Consider the following 16247-nt stretch of genomic DNA (forward strand, 5'->3'; position numbering starts at 1 on the left):
TCACATTTCAACTTTTAACTATTTAAATTTTCAGCTTTTTCCTTTTAAACAAATTTAAAGTGAAACAACACAAAACACTGCAAACCACAACACAATTAAATATAAATTAAAATATGAAAACAAAAAGAACATGCATATTCTTTGTCATATGGGCCTGCATGAATAAACTTTCTGAATCCTTTATCATCTGCAACTGAAAATAGTTGTGGATGATTACTATACCTTTCTAATGTGACGTTGTTGTCCCTGGCTCTCTTTCTCTGTCTCTCCCTCCCGCTCTGTTCCTGTGCTACTGAGTGTAACTACAGGAGCAGCTAACATTTGGAAATGGAAGCTTAAATACTGGAAACTCTGATAAGCTAATGCTGCTAATGGGCTGTGTTAAAATCAATATTTCATTCTCATTCTGTTGTTTGACACAATAACAAAAAATATATACTTGAGAACACATTGACGATTCAGCTGTGAATGTAGAGTTTGTCAGAGCACACAAATCCTGAGCATAGCAAAGTGGCCTACTTAGCATTAACTGCTCATGTGGTAGAAAGCAAGGCAAAACAGTATTAGCATTAGCTGCTAATGGCAGCCTACTTAGCATAAACTCCTCACATCGTTGTAAACCAAGGGAAAACGTATTAGCATTAGCTACTCTCATTGTTAGTAAGGGAAAACAGTGTTACCATTATCGGATAATGCTACGATATGAGCATTAGGTTGTAATGCGTATTTGCCTTAAATTAGACGTAGGCGCTAATTGCGGCCTATTTAGCATTAGCTGCTCCGATTGTTATAACCCAAGGGAAAACAGTCTTAGCATTAGCGCATAATGCTAATTCACATCAAAATAACATTAGCTGCTAACATCATCCTACGTAGCACTAGCTGCTCACATTGTTATAAGGCACAGGTTCCCAAAGTGTGGGGCCCGCCCCCTAGGGGGGCGCAGAGCCATTGCAGGGGGGGGGGCGCGGTATGAAAAGAAAAAAAGAAAAAAAAGAGCGCTTGGACACTGCTAGCATAATGGACAGGTTTTTGACGGGGCTCCCACACAAACGCAAAGCAGGAGATGAAGCATCGCCAAATATGTTTCTAAACCAACTTCCTTCCAAGCCAAAGACAGGAAAATATGGTGAAGCATATCTCCCCTTTGGCTTCACCTGCACAAGTGCTAAGGTAGGCCTCCCCTGCAAAATTAGTTTCTCTGCGTCGGGAGCACGCGCTGGGCTCTCCAAATCACGGACAAACAGTATCCCACATTCTTGATTTTTAGTTCACAAACACTTCTTGTAATAACTACTCCTGACATTTTGGACATGTTAGCTCTTTATGCAGTAAAGTTACAGTGGGATACAAAATGGTAAAAATGGCCTGTATTTGTATAGCGCTTTACTAGTCCCTAAGGACCCCAAAGCGCTTTACACATCCAGTCATCCGCCCATTCACACACAGGTGATGGCAAGCTACGTTGTAGCCACAGCCACCCTGGGGCGCACTGACAGAGGCGAGGCTGCCGGACACTGGCGCCACCGGGCCCTCTGACCACCACCAGTAGGCAACGGGTGAAGTGTAAAATAAACGTAAAATAATTACACCGTGACGCCTCTGCCTTTCTAAATGGAGAGACAGTAACTGCGTGTGTATATGTAAGCGTGTAAAAACTGCAGATAGATTAACAGTATTTTGTCTCTATCTGCCATTCTGCAGTTCATCTCATGTAAACATGTAAACATTAACGTGGCGCACAGCGTGACGTGAAAAGAGGCACATACCGTTGACGTTGCGTGACGAACTCTGTAATCCTCGTCCACACGTAAACGCAAAAAAGGAGTTTTAAATAATCTCCGTTTTCGGTGAATTACAACGCCGTTTACGTGTTGACGAAAAGCCCAAACGCATAGAAACAGCTGCGTTTTCAAAAATACCCGTGTAGGTGTGGACGCAGCGTAAAAGAGTTAGTAGTATATTTTATTACTACCTGTAATTTATTGCCGTTTACTTGTATTTGCTTAATTGTTTAGTAAATGTTTGAGGTGTGAAATAAACCGCAATGGAGTTTGTAAACAAAATATGGGTGCGTGTGTTTGGAGGATGTGTTTGTGCGGGGGGGACATTTTTCTTGTAAAAAAGGGGGGCCTGGCAAAAAAAGTTTGGGAACCACTGTTATAAGGAAAGGGAAAATAGTGTTAGCATTAGCTGCTCACATTGTTATAATGCAAGGGAAAATAGTGTTAGCATTATCGGATAATGTTGACCTTGGCTCACTGGAAAAGTTCAGGACTCTGTTTGCAAAAGATTTAGGAGTGTTTCTCGATAGCTCTTTCTCATTTGAGAAACAAAGAAATTCTGTTATTAAAACCAGCTTTTTCCAGCTTTTTACACTGGTTACCAGTACGTCATAGAATCGACTTCTAGATTTTGTTGATTGTCTTTAAAGCTCTGAATGGATTAGCTCCATCTTATCTCTCTGACCTTTTAACAAACTATTTTTTGCAGTGGCACAAATCATTTGTGTGGCTTCTTATTTGATGCAGAACACCTGATTGTTCTGTAAATAGTTTGAAATGGTTGTATAAAAACCGCCTGAGGCCTCGGCTGCATTTTTAGGGAAATAGTTGTTGTTTGCAAAACTTGTGCATCATTTTTAAAATGTACAAAATGATTGGTTAAACATGTTTGTGGTTTTTCCAGTAAAAATGTGACTTTTTTTCTCCTCTGATATTTTCTCCAATGACTGGAGATATGGTGTTGATGAATGTGTCAGAACTCATTCAAAGATATAACCCTCTGGAGAAATGGCCATCATCCAGTCTGTCCTGTTTCCATCAATCACTGTCTGGTTGGCCTCAGTCATGAAGCATGACGGGGTCAGACAATAAGGTCTTTAGAGAGGCTCATCTGTGCTGTCTTTCCTCCATCCAGGACCTGTAAAGGTCCAGAATGAGAGACAAACACATCTCTACAGACCTTTCACATCATGGAGATAAACTGTTCACATTTCTTCCTTCAGGCAGACGATACACAGTCTTGTTAACAAAAAACAGACACCACAGACATTTCATTCCCCGGGCTTTCACTTTGATGAACACTGTGAATGTTCATGTGTATGAGAGCCATGTAATGTCCATGTGTGCATGCTGACTGTGCTGGTCTGACCCCCTCTTCCTTTCAGGGTGGAGCCTGCTGGAGTCCGATGGTTGAGACCAGGTCTGAGGAAGCGTAAGTGTGTTTTTTAATGTGATTCATGAAAACAAAGCAGCACACATTCAACCATCTTCATCATTCTGATGTCAGGAGTCATCATCAAACTGTCAATCAATGAACAGATGATGGATCAATAACTGCAGCTGGATTGTGTTTGTTCTCTCCATCACAAAGCTCCAACTGTATGACAACAACAGGAAGGAGCAGACCTGTGGAGCTGTGGGGGTGACAGCTGTCTGAGACGGAGCGTCTGCCTCTGCTGTGAGTCTCCTTCATGTTTCTCCACATGTATTATCTGTGTTTCCACCACTGGAGGGCGCTGTGGAGTATTGACGTGTGGGAACAGTAACCAATCACTGCAGTCTGAATGGTTCTCTTTGGTCATGTGACCATTTGACGTTTGATCAGTGTGTTCTTCAGTTTCAGGTCTGTTTCTGCTGACTGCTGCAGGTGAGCTGATGTTCCTACACTTGTCTGTCCTCATGATGACCTCTGACCTTTGGTGACCCTCAGTGACCTCTGTCCTCCTGTTACAGGTGTGTGTGTGTGCTGCTGCTGTCTGCTCTGACTGTTCCTGCAGGTGAGTTGATGATGAGGAAAAAACACTAATACATGAAAGAGGAGGAGGGAGGAAAGTCCTCCTTGATTAGAGAAGCACTCCTTAGAGGAGCTCTGACATGATGCAGCAGGACAGATGTTGTCAGTCTGCGTCACCTTTTAGATAATTTAGATAGATTTACATAAAGCACCTTGAGGTGACTGTTGTTGTGATTTGGTGCTATATAAATAAAATTGAATTGAATTTTAGATCCCCCTCATGTTTGGTCCTGAGCAGCCTGTTGGGGGTCATGCAGTGTAATGTTCTCAGAGCTTTTCTGCTCTCATTGACTGCTCAGAGTATTTGAACTAAAGCTCACACAGATACCTGCCTCACCTCCACAGCTGATCCAGGATCAGCAGTTGCAACCTTCCTACTGTGAGGGGACAGAGCTGACCACTGCTCCTCTGTGCTGTGTTTAATTGACCAACACTCCTCCTCTGCTTCTTCCTTCTTCAGATGGTCCTCCTCTTCTTCCCTGTGAGTCTGTGCTCAGACTCTTCTGCCATCTAGTGGTTCTCTGTCCGTACTGCATCTCCACTGGTCTGCTGCTGTCCATCTGCTGCAGCAGGAAGACACTGATCAAACTAGCCATCTCCATGGAGATGACCCAGCATCGCAGAGGTCAGGAACTGGATGAAGACTACGATGACATCACTGCTGATGTCAGCACTGAGCATGAACAACATTAGCTAATTGTTATTTACTAACTAATCTTAAAATGACTGTTCAGTACAGAAATGAAGCCCAACAATCATGTTTTACAGTCCCGTGGTCTCAGCCTCAGATACTCAACTAATCAAAGTGATGTCATGACAAAAATGAATGACCAACAAAACATTTTTTCTCCTTCATTTCTGTTAAACAATGCTGTATGTAACGTTTCTCGCGGTTAGTATCATGGTTGCTAGGCAACCTGAGCAGCACGACGAAGGCTAGACCGTCCCATTTCACAAGCCTCTCACTTCCGCACTTCTCGTACTTATAGTACGCACCGTACGTAGTACGCGTAGTGCGTGTACTTCAAGCGTGCAGACCCTGAATTGGGACACAGCCTATGTTAGGCAGGTGCTTTCCCGGCATTATTTTTACGAGTTGGACCAAGAAGGAGGCAGCATGTTTGTTTTAAATGAGTTGTTCAAGCGACAATGACAATAAAGATATTCATTCATGTATTCTTTTAAATAGTGAGCTCTGTGCTCCACTACACACGCACTGCCTGAAAAGTGTCTGCGTAGGAGTTGAAACGCAGTTTTTGTATCGATAAACTGTTTTTTAGTGTAGAAACAATTAGCAGTGGTAGATTCTGTACTAAGTCAAAGTCATAATCCTTAAACTCTACTACAAAAAAATTCAGCATCAAATTACACTTACATATCTAAAGTAAAACCAGCGGATATCCAGATCCTCTGTGGGGACTCCTAAAGGAAAACTTAGTGAAGAGGCTCATATCTAAATACGCGGGTAGTGCATTCAAACACTTGCGTACACCCTGCACTACACTGCATACTTTCAGTATCCCTGTTTTTATTTGTTCTTACTTCTTATTTAAGGTGGACCTATTCTGCTTCCAGCACAATTTTTTATTCCAATATACTAGAGTAGTTTGGCATGGCCGGCAGCTCAAAATAACCCTTCTTTAGCCTATACTGGGCTTTGGTGAACCGAATCGGTTCATCGGCTATCTATAAGAAAACCAATTAAACCCCTCCCCCTTCAAGCCAGCTTACTTTTGATTGGCTCCTGCTCGTAAGCTGGAGTGGGTGAAGCTTCTGTATCTGCATATCTCCTCTCTATTACATCATACAGAGAGTTGAAAAAACTGTGCAAAACTGAGTGTTTTTGGATCAGTCGGAAGACTGAACTCTAGGCCCTCAGGTGTTACATTACACACACCGACCTCTTTATCAGCAGGTTTAACACAGGAACAGGATAAATATGACAGAAAATAAAGAAGAACAGAATAGGTCTCTACTTTCTGTCCCTGCAAGTCATAAATAGATATTTTCACATTAATTAAAATTTAATAAACCTGTAAATATGCACATAGGAATCAAAACCACTGTAATGATGATGATTCCTCTTCGTTTTAATTGGTAATTTAATTTGGTATCTGAAGAGGCGGTTCAGTGTTTTTATAGGGACAGGTATGTAGCTTGAACCAGTCCATACACCACAGGATTTATAGCTAACCCCATCCATCGCTCATCCCTTAAATAATCTCAAATATCAAATTGTGACTTTTGACGAGACTCAACTTTTCTCTCCTCCTATCATTGATTAGATGGTCAGCGGGGGCGGGACGGCAGTGGCAGCAGGTGGAAAGGTTCCCCTCTCGCTGTTATCATGAGTCAGATCTGCAGGAAGCGCACGGCCTCAGACAGGAAGCCCTTAGGACGCTTCCTGTCGTGGACCTCGGACCGGCCTGGGATCCCCGAGGACGGAGAGTCGGAGATGAAAGAGGACAGAGGACCGAGCTCAGGTTTGTATTGTTCAAAGCAGCACGAGATTTTAACTTAGATTTTTTTTTAATGGGTTTTTAGTTCAAGGTTACACTGAGGGAAGGTTGGTGGTTTGAGCCCTGACTGCTCCGGACTGCATGCCAAATATCCTCGGGATAGATGCTAACCCCAAGTTGCTCTCCGATTGCATCCATTGGAGTGTAAATGTCAGATAGAAAGCCTTTATGTGAAGAAAAAAGCGCTCGGGTGAATGACGCGCTTTAAGTGCTCAACTAGAAAAGCTGTATACGAACCAGTCTGTTTAGGAGAAGCAACCATACAGAGACCTTAAACAACAGCAGAAATACACATTAGACAACCAATTCAGGACAGAAAGTGACTTAAAAGATAAAAAATGACAATTTAAAAGAGAGAAAGAGAGAAAAATCCTAGTATTTCAAACATGTCCTAGTTTTTAGAGAGGAACGCATAAAGAGGTTGCTTTATTTTTTTTAAAAAAGGTGAGTGAAATCAGAGGTTCAGAAACAAAATACAGAGCTCAAGAAAATAGAGTTTACTGTGGAAAATCAGGTTACAGTGACATGCTGAGGCCTGTGGGTGTGTATCGTGTGTTTCAGGCTTTGCAACGTCAGCAGAGAGCAAGCGGGACGTCGGCTGGGGTCGAGTGTGTGTTTTCCTGAAGAGACTCGGGAAGAAAGGCGACAGCAGGAGCCTCAGTTTGGCTCACTGTGATCTGACGGCTACAGACCTGCTGGAGCTTGGTACAAAAACACACATACCTGTCACACAAGACAGACACGGTATCTGTCAGATAACTGCATTAAAAATACTCCCAAAGGCACAAACACAACGGAGCCCAGCAGACAGCTAGTTGATGCAGCTTCATTTCAAGAGGCGGAGCATCTAAAATTAAGTCTGAATAAAGTAATGTGACTTCATTGTAAGGTGTCAGCTGGCAGACAGATGTTTTTCTTGCCGTTTCTTCTCAGCAACGTTGCTGCAGTTCCTCCCCAGGTGGAAGAGATGGACATCTCCTGGAACGAGTTGATCGGTGGATCCCTGACGGCTCTGACGTCTCATCTGCAACACGTGGGCGAGGTCAGGACGCTGAGGCTCTGCAGCTGCAGGCTAAATAGCGAAGACGTTGTTGCTCTTGGTGGGATCTTCAGTGCAGACTCTGCTTTATTTATTCTTATTTATAGCTATAACAGAACAACCTCTTTATGCAATCAAGTTATTTTTTCTTGATTTCCTTCCTCACTACAGCTCCCATGAGGCTTTGCTGAATGGTTCACACTCTTGCCTTGACAAAAAAACTTTTGTCTGATCACATGTCGTTGGATTTTTCCGTGTCTTGTGCAGGTGAAGCTCTCAGCCACATCCCTGCTCTGGAAGTTCTTGATTTGTCCTGGAACAGCGGCGTTGGGGGCGGTGGTCTACAAGGCCTGCTGGGGAACCTTCACCCATCACTGAGGGAGCTCCACCTGGTGGCCTGTCGGCTCACTGCGGCCGATGCTACAGTGCTGGGTAGTAACTTTAAATCTATGGAGCACATTTCGAGCTCCATAGTTTTATTCCTCAAGTAGAATAGAACAGAGTAGCTTTGCATCATTTACAATTCAAATAATCCTTCTTTATCTTACATTGGGTCGTGCTTCACCCCTACAGTTCATCCACTGAGCATAAGCCCTCAGTTTTACAGCTTTGATCATTCATTTTGATTTACTGGCTCACAGAGAAATTTCAAACTAACTCACAGAAAAAAATTCTGTCTTGAGCGGATAGCTTTAGCTAATTTATCTGAACTCTGTTTACTTTATGAGGTAACGATGACCATATAAGGAATATCCCCTCTCTGTGAGATGATAAAGACTCAAGGGTAAAAAGATGGGCTGAAGATTAGTTTACCTACACCGACCTCATTATTAGTTATATAGATATATATTATAGTTATATTATAGAACAGAACATAAGGAGTAGCAGTTTGGATCCATTTTAACAGTGCTGTCAGTTGGTGTTTTATTATTTTCTTGTCTGTTTTTTGCTGTCTCTTCATTGATACATTTGTATGGATGAGGTTTTCCTGTTCATAAATCTCTCAGGAGGAATGGTGGCTGCTCTGCCCAGACTGAGTGCTGGACGTCTCTTGTAATGCTCAGCTCACACAGGAAGTGGACACTGGTGGCTTCAGGGAATTGGTCAGCTCTCTCTCTCACGCCACCTCCCTCACCACGCTTCGACTGCAGGCCTGCGGTCTAACGCCTGACAGCCTTGATGCTCTCGGTACAAAGATCTCTGGATTTTTCCTTTTTATTGCTACTTTTGTTTTATGTCCTTTAGGAGTCTCGGAGGGGTAAATTAAAAAAACCCCACACCTCTGGTTGTCCTGCAGGTGGTTCACTCCGTTGCCTCCCCTCTGTGGGAGAGCTGGACCTGTCCTGTAACAAACTTCTAGCTGGTGGACTGAGCCGCCTCACCTTTCACCTGGCTCACGTCACACACCTGGAGAGACTCGACCTCCACCTGTGTTGCCTCATGCGAGATGATCTAGAGGCTCTGAGTGAGTTGCTACGAATCTCACACGCCGGACACTAATCGCATGCACGCTGCAGCAGTCATGTGACTCGTTGTTTTCCAGTCCAGGTGCTGCCCTCTCTCACTGCACTGACGGAGCTTGATGTGTCATCCAATAAGGAAGTGGGAGGTGTGGTCCACCCGCTGGTCTCCGCCCTCCCTGTGACACAAATGAGGCGGCTGCCATTCAACAGCTGCTACCTGAGCAACGAGTCCTGGGTAACACACACACACACACACACACACTTGTTTAGTTGTAGAAGTTTTCCTTCAAGTCATTCTCCCCGAATACCTCTTCCACCCTCTAGCCTGAAATGGTGAAAACTTTGTGTTTATGCATCAGCCCTGGCGGTGCCCTATCTGCGCACGGTGGATATTTCCTGGTGTAAAGTGGTTGGCGGTCACTTGGCGCTCCTGCTGGATGCTCTGCAGCCATCAGTCGTCAGCGAGCTCCATCTTTGCAGCTGCGAGTTCACCACTGATGACATGCAACATCTGGGTAACTAACACACAATGACATTATACTTTTTCTTTTTTAGTCTGTAGTGGATCATTAGGCTACATAAATGTATATTAAGACAAGTAAAGCCTGAAGGAAATTAATATTTCTTTCATTTATTTTATGCTGCCAGCATCTGTAGCTGTCGTATAAAACAAAACAATGAAACTATTGGGTGTTATTTTTGTCTCCATCAGAAACATTGTGAACAAAACAGTAAAGTGAACAGACAAAGTGATCAGTTATCAATGGGTCCTCTTCCTCTGTGCAGCTGCCGTGTGCAGACGGGGCTGTCTCTCCTCACTTCGTGCACTGGATCTGTCCTACAACAGCTTGGTCGGAGACGACGGTTGGTGCAGTCTGTTTGCAGCAGGTGGTCTGGGCTCTCTGGAAGACGTGGATGTCAGTTTGCGACCTTTAACCTCTGCTCCAAGCTCTGCCTCAAATGCCGGCGCTGGCTCGACTGGCCATGCAGAGGTGGACAGCTGACTGTCAGGAGAGAGAGCAGCTGAGGTACTGTCTGAAGAAGAGGAGCGTCCTGCTGGAATGGGATCCAGATTTACAAGACACATCATCAGCATGTAAAGGGAACAGTCAGGAGAGCCTAGAAGAGAGTCAGCCTGAGGAGTAGGGAGCAGAAAGCCTGAGTTATCCGATCTCAAATTAAAAATCATCACAGAGAGATTTCAAAAGAGCACTAGGGAAGAAAAACGCAATCAGCTCTGAAAAACCTTCTGATTACAAGTAAATTTGTCCAAACATTTGTACACTGTGTTTACAGTATCGTTTAATACTCTTCTTTTGTTCTTGAGCATGTTTGGAGTCTTTATTCCGCGGGGTTTATCCCTGTGTCTGTTTCCCTCTTTAGTTTGATATTCGCACCGGATGTGTCCCATTTTATTTTGGCGGTCAACTGTCAGAAACATGTTTCATGTTTAGTTTTACGTCCCTCTCCTCTCTCATTGTCATTGATCATCTGCACCTGTTTTGTTGGCTTTCTGTGTTTAAATGGTGGTGTCTTCTGTTTATGAAGGACAGTGGAATTAATTTGCTTTTTAATCTCATGAACTTTATCATTCTGCATTTGGCTCCTCATTTCATGGACTTTGTAATTCTGCAGTCAGACAACAGCCTAAATAAAGATTCACCTTTGTTACATCTCCCACTCATTTTCAATTGTGCAAAAACTGCGTTCAGCCATTACAAAAATACTTAACTTTGTTGTTACAATTTTTCAACAATTCATGATGAACATTCATGCCACAACAACTCAGCTGACAGACGGGTTTAATGGTTTTTGTTGCAGTTTGATTACAATCGGGACATCGGAACAGAATCAGAGATACTGATTAGATACAATGTAGCTTGCTTCAAAACAATGCTCAGGCTCTGGAACCAGTTTCCCAGATAGGGTCTGTGCAGCGGGGAGTGGTTTGTGGCGCAGCTGCAGGGGAGGCGGACAGACTGCAGCTCCATCAGTTCATCACGCCTCCCCTGCATAAGACGTGTCGGGACCTGAGGTGGTTGTTGTGTGTGGGGTTGCAGCTGAAAAGCAACCGAGTATTGTGCGAACAAGCAACAGAATAAAGAACTGTTAGAGCGAACTATGTGGTCGCGTAGGGGATTCGCTTGACACAGTGCGAGACTTTCTCGAATGGTCTAACTCCAGCATGGATGAGCTGATGTGTTTTTAAGTGACTAATTTGATGACTAATTGATTAAAAGACTTCCCACACTGATCACAGCTAAAGGGTCTGTCCCCACTGTAAATTTGTTGTCGTCTTTTTGGCTGCTTCATGGTGGTAATTTTCTTTCCACAGGGATAAACTGTGTGGTTTCTCTGTTTACGGGGGCTGAGTGACTTCTGTTGGTGTCATCAGAGCACCGAGGTATCAGCTGGGTTACACCCCTTTGCTCCTGTAGTGACAAAAGCCGTGAGTTACGGAACAATAGTAATAGTAATGATAGAATAGTTACATTTATTTCTTGCATTTCCACAACACTCTATCCCAGTGGTTCCCAAACTTTTTTTGCCAGGCCCCCTTTTTTTACAAGAAAAATGTTCGCGCCCCCCCCCCCCACCCCACCCCACCCCCACAAACACATCCTCCAAACACACGCACCCATATTTTGTTTACAAACTCCATTGCGGTTTATTTCACACCTCAAACATTTAGTAAACAATTAAGCAAATGCAAGTAAACGGCAATAAATTACAGGTGGTAATAAAATATACTACTAACTCTTTTACGCTGCGTCCACACCTACACGGGTATTTTTCAAAACTCAGCTGTTTCTATGCGTTTGGGCTTTTCGTCAACACGTAAACGGCGTTGGATTCACCGAAAACGGAGATTATTTAAAACTCCTTTTTTGCGTTTACGTGTGGACGAGGATTACAGAGTTCGTCACGCAACGTCAAAGGTATGTGCCTCTTTTCACATCACGCTGTGCGCCACGTTATTGTTTACATGAGATGAATTGCAGAATGGCAGATAGAGACAAAATACTTTATACACGTAAAATACTTTATTTTACGTGTAGTTTTTTTTTTCCTGTGTAATAATATTCAACATTGCTATCAATACATTTTCAAAAAATGTCTCTCTGTGCAAAATGGGTTTAAACACATAAACAGCTGTGGGATACTGTTTGTCTGTGATTTGAACCGGGGGAACAAATTACGGCAGGATCAGCCTGATATTATTTGTATCCCGCTGTAACTTTACTGCATAAAGAGCTAACATGTCCAAAATGTCAGGAGTAGTTAGTTATTACAAGAAGTGTTTGTGAACTAAAAATCAAGAATGTGGGATACTGTTTGTCCGTGATTTGGAGAGCTCAGCGCGTGCTCCCGACGCAGGGAATCTAATTTGCAGGGGAGACCTACCTTGGCACTTGTGCAGGTGAAGCCAAAGGGAAGATATGCTTCACCATATTTTCCTGTCTTTGGCTTGGAAGGAAGTTGGTTTGGAAACATATTTGGCGATGCTTCATCTCCTGCTTTGCGTTTATGTGGGAGCCCCGTCAAAACCTGTCCACAGTATCCAAGCGCTCTTTTTTTTTTTTTTTTTTCTTTTCATACCGCCCCCCTGCAATGGCTCTGCGCCCCCCCTAGGGGGTGGGCCCCACACTTTGGGAACCTCTGCTCTATCCATAGTCACATACTGTGTATGCTACTGTTGGATATAGTGTATTATCTTATGTATTTTGTAGTTGTTTATATTTTATTTCTATTTTTGTATTTTCTTCTGCTGTCTCTACCTGAGCTGAGTTAATGTACAAATTTTCCTGCCATCGATCAATAAAGTCTCATCTTCTCATTGACTGCATTTCTGATGGAGATGAGACGTCATGCAGCACAGAGGTGAGAGCCGTGACATCATGGTGCTGTGACAACAACCTGGTGCTTAACATCAGCAAAACCAAGGAGCTTATTGTGGGTTACAGGAGACTAGTGTACCCTTTTTAACTGAGTAGTCAAAAAAATCAGTCAAATCCACAGTAATCTGTCATACAAAGTCAAGAAAAAAAACAATATTTCAGAATCTACTCTTGTTGGGTTCAGTTAGGATCGTAAGGAGACTGGCAGTGGTAACTTAAAGAAGGAAAAACCTCCACTCAGAATGAGACACTGACAACAACTTAAAGGGAAAAAAGTGATTTGAGTGTATTCAACATTTAAATGGTCCAAAACATAGGCATGAACAAAACATTTAAATCATTTCAAACATGTAAATCTCAACAATGTACAATATATCGCTTAAAGTGTCCATAAATGTATTAGGTAGGCTGTCCATTTCAGTTCAGTGCACTTAGTATTCAGTGTTCTTAGTAAGTGTTAATTGTCTTTAGTCACTGGTTTGCTTTTTGATGCATCAGTTTTTTGTGTTAAGTGGAATCACATCTGACCCAAAAGGAAAAAGTAACAACATAAAGCGTCCTGAGATCTCAGTAAAAACGTTAATCCTTAAAAACATTGCAAATCGTTGTATCCTACCACCCTCCAAGGAAACAGGTGGCCTTCAGATTGAGAACGTCCTTTCTAGGCACCTCCAGTGGCATCCAGTCCTTCGATGGCACCGCTCAGTCCTTGCAGCAGATTTCTACCACATAAAAAAAAACAGCCTGCACACAACGTGCAGGGCAATCACTTCACTTGTAAAATAAAACACGTATTTCTCTAGTGTTAACCCCTTTTTTTTTTTTTGTCTTCACACATCTATACAGTTCTTATTGGCCAATAACAATTTATCAACGACAAAATACATTTCACTGCAAATCATGAAGCATGAAAAGTGCCTCACGTGGTGTATTAGCTAAAACTTCCCATGTAAGCGCGTTAGCCCAGGGAGCACATGTAGGTACGCTAGCATACCTTCCACAGGTTAACATAGCGAAGGAAGCTAAGGAATCGTTAGCATGACAAACATATCCTGACTGGTTTTATACTCAGAAACTGGACTGTGAATCACAACTTAAACTGCAACTGTGAGACTTACCAGGATATTCTTCAAGAAAACATTAATTCCATAGCGCAACACGTTACAGGACTGAATCTTCACACAGCTTTGCGCATCTAGCTCCGTGCAGGCGGATGCAGTGAAAGAAAGTCACCACGCACAGCGCTATCTCAACCCATTTGAGAGATTCAAAGAACTGGCTACAGGTATGATTGAAAGTTTGACAACACGGACTTCAACCCCGGCGCTGAAGCTAAAACACTGTTTATGCATCTGTGATTTATTAGTGATCGCTCACTTGTGTGCACGTGCATGTAGGTGAACGCTCACCGCATGACGTCACACAGCTCAGTTCCTTTCTGCTTTGATCTAGCGGTACGTGCCTTTGATCTTCCAGCACGTGACCTCCACCTGAAGCCATAAATAGGGGTGTCGTACGTTAAATGTACAGACCGCGATCTTCCCTTTCTGAAAGCTTTCTGAAAACGGATTTCCAACGTAATTGTAGCGAAGCTAAGTCATTGACAATGTCTTTATCCAGTGTTAGAAACCCTACCCTCATTAATTCAGAGGATATTTTACCTGCTATCAGCGGGTGTTTCGATAGGCTCTCTGGATTACAGTGGGGCTTGATAGAAAATGGATCTGGGACTCCGATGTCCAAGTAGCACTGGCTGATATGATTACTGATGTCATACAGTCAGTTAGCGCAAGCACCATAAAAACTTCAATTCTAGGAGGTCAGGACCAATTAAATGATGCGTCATTCCAGACAAGCCTTAGCATAGCCGTGACAAAAATAAGCCCCATATTGGGAAACTCTCTCTCAACCAGCTTTGCTGCCGCTCTTAATGTCACCCATGAGGAGTGTGACAGCGCTGTGGAGCTGACACAGATGGTTGAGGAGGAGATCTCGAATAAAGTCAACTCGGGTTGGGTTCTAGTCCAGAAAACCCGAATCTATTTATGTCACCAGAAAAATAACAAACATAAAAAACCTCAGATGCATGGTTTCTCATGCTTTCTCATATCTGAAGAGATATAAAGGTAAGCTGAGCTGCCTGTGCATGAAGACTTTACCCAGCTCCTTTAGTTCAAGCGTTGAGAGTCTTGAATCCAAGCTCTCTGAGATGGGAACAATTAAAAAATAAGTATGGATCTCATGAGGTGGAGTACAGACAGAGCAATAAGTAAAGATGACGAGGACTGTCACATAGAACTGCAACCCATGGAGGAAAAAGAAAGTGATGAGTTTGCAGAAGCTGAGGAGAAAGCTCGAAATGATATTGAAACAATCCTCAACAGTCTGAATTATTTACATGATGAAGATGATGCAGATAAAGCTGCAGCTGACATTGTAAATGTGTTAATTGCTAACATTCAGTATCCTGATGCAGAAGATATCACATTAAGTGAGAAGTGTAGCTCACCCAAGCCTGCTTTTGATGTGGACCTGGTGATCAAAAAGGTGAAAGACTTTTTGCATCATGCGCCCTAATTATAAAACCAGATGAAGTAAAACAACACTCTTCAGGTTTGCTAAAAAGGAATTTGAAAAAATGAACAGTGAGCTGAAAGATCAGGTGAAGAAAAGCAAAGGATATTTGACCTTTCACAGACAACAGGCAAACTCCGCTGAGAGTGAGAGAGCTGACTCCAGGAAAAGCGTACACATGAATCCCTCAGAAGTTCCAGAAAATCACCAACCTTAGAAACCACAGTTAAAAGTTCTTCTCCACTCAAATTTAGAACAGTCATGCCGGTTATGGATAAACTGTTTAGTAAATTAACACAGGCAGGACACCTTGACCTGACAAGTAAGGAAATCGAGATGTTTTCAAGGGAGTTGACAGATAAAGTGTACGACCATGTTGAGTCAACATATCCAGCTCCCATGATGCAAATGGGTAAAAGTCTCTCAGAGTCTGACATGTCTAAGATTTCACAGGGTGACTGTAACGTACCCTCTGCTCCTAAGGTGCCATATGTGCTCGTAGAAGATTCAGTGGAAAGGTTCTTACAAAACCTTCTTTTCTGGTTGGAGAATGAAACTTTAACCCAAACTATTATAAATGACAAAATTTCTGGTGCCGTGGAAGATATAGTAAGAGTGCTGACCCCATCAAAGGAAGAAGTTATGATTGGACCAGATGCTGGTGAAACAAGTGACAGACTGTTTACATCACAGTCAAGTCCAGTTACTGATCTCACTAATCAACCAGTCTGTGTGAGTGCAGAACACCCGGACCTGGTTTCAAATACAAGCAATGATCAGGCATCAGTGTCTCACTCTGAACCCACAGAGGGTCAAAGTCAGCCAGCAACCTCTGAAAAAAACAGAGGAAGAACTATCAGAAACATTAGTGTCACCTGATGATAGGCTAATTGCCAATCAATTTAGCACTCTTCTAGTCATGAGAATCGCACGCAAATTGCCCAAAAACATCAAA

General features: G+C 42.9%; 1 protein-coding gene and 1 long non-coding RNA gene across 2 annotated transcripts; one reads left to right on the top strand and one right to left on the bottom strand.

The window, feature by feature from the left end:
* Nucleotides 1-7649: 7649 nt before the first annotated feature.
* On the top strand, nt 7650-10492 carry LOC102082812 (uncharacterized). The gene is made up of 6 exons (XM_019356476.1): nt 7650-7788; nt 8364-8544; nt 8654-8821; nt 8900-9054; nt 9179-9334; nt 9532-10492. The coding sequence occupies exons 3-6, from the start codon at nt 8797-8799 to the stop codon at nt 9844-9846; spliced, it is 651 nt and encodes a 216-aa protein (XP_019212021.1). The 5' UTR covers nt 7650-7788; nt 8364-8544; nt 8654-8796; the 3' UTR covers nt 9847-10492.
* On the bottom strand, nt 9781-14444 carry LOC109200893 (uncharacterized). The gene is made up of 3 exons (XR_002060950.2): nt 13837-14444; nt 13335-13462; nt 9781-9954 (listed from the first exon to the last, which is right to left on the bottom strand). It is a non-coding gene; the product is annotated as an uncharacterized LOC109200893 (long non-coding RNA).
* Nucleotides 14445-16247: the final 1803 nt, after the last annotated feature.

This window comes from Oreochromis niloticus, unplaced genomic scaffold (assembly GCF_001858045.2).
Source record: "Oreochromis niloticus isolate F11D_XX unplaced genomic scaffold, O_niloticus_UMD_NMBU tig00008779_pilon, whole genome shotgun sequence".
In the NCBI taxonomy this organism is placed as follows: Eukaryota; Metazoa; Chordata; class Actinopteri; order Cichliformes; family Cichlidae; genus Oreochromis; species Oreochromis niloticus.

What these genes read in the sequence shown, in the direction of transcription:
- LOC102082812 (XM_019356476.1), top strand. Translation starts at nt 8,797, where the DNA reads ATGCGAGATGATCTAGAGGCTCTGA. An exon ending in AGATGATCTAGAGGCTCTGA is followed by an intron (nt 8,822 to 8,899) that starts GTGAGTTGCTAC and finishes GTTGTTTTCCAG; the next exon opens with TCCAGGTGCTGCCCTCTCTC. An exon ending in TGATGACATGCAACATCTGG is followed by an intron (nt 9,335 to 9,531) that starts GTAACTAACACA and finishes TGTCTCCATCAG; the next exon opens with AAACATTGTGAACAAAACAG.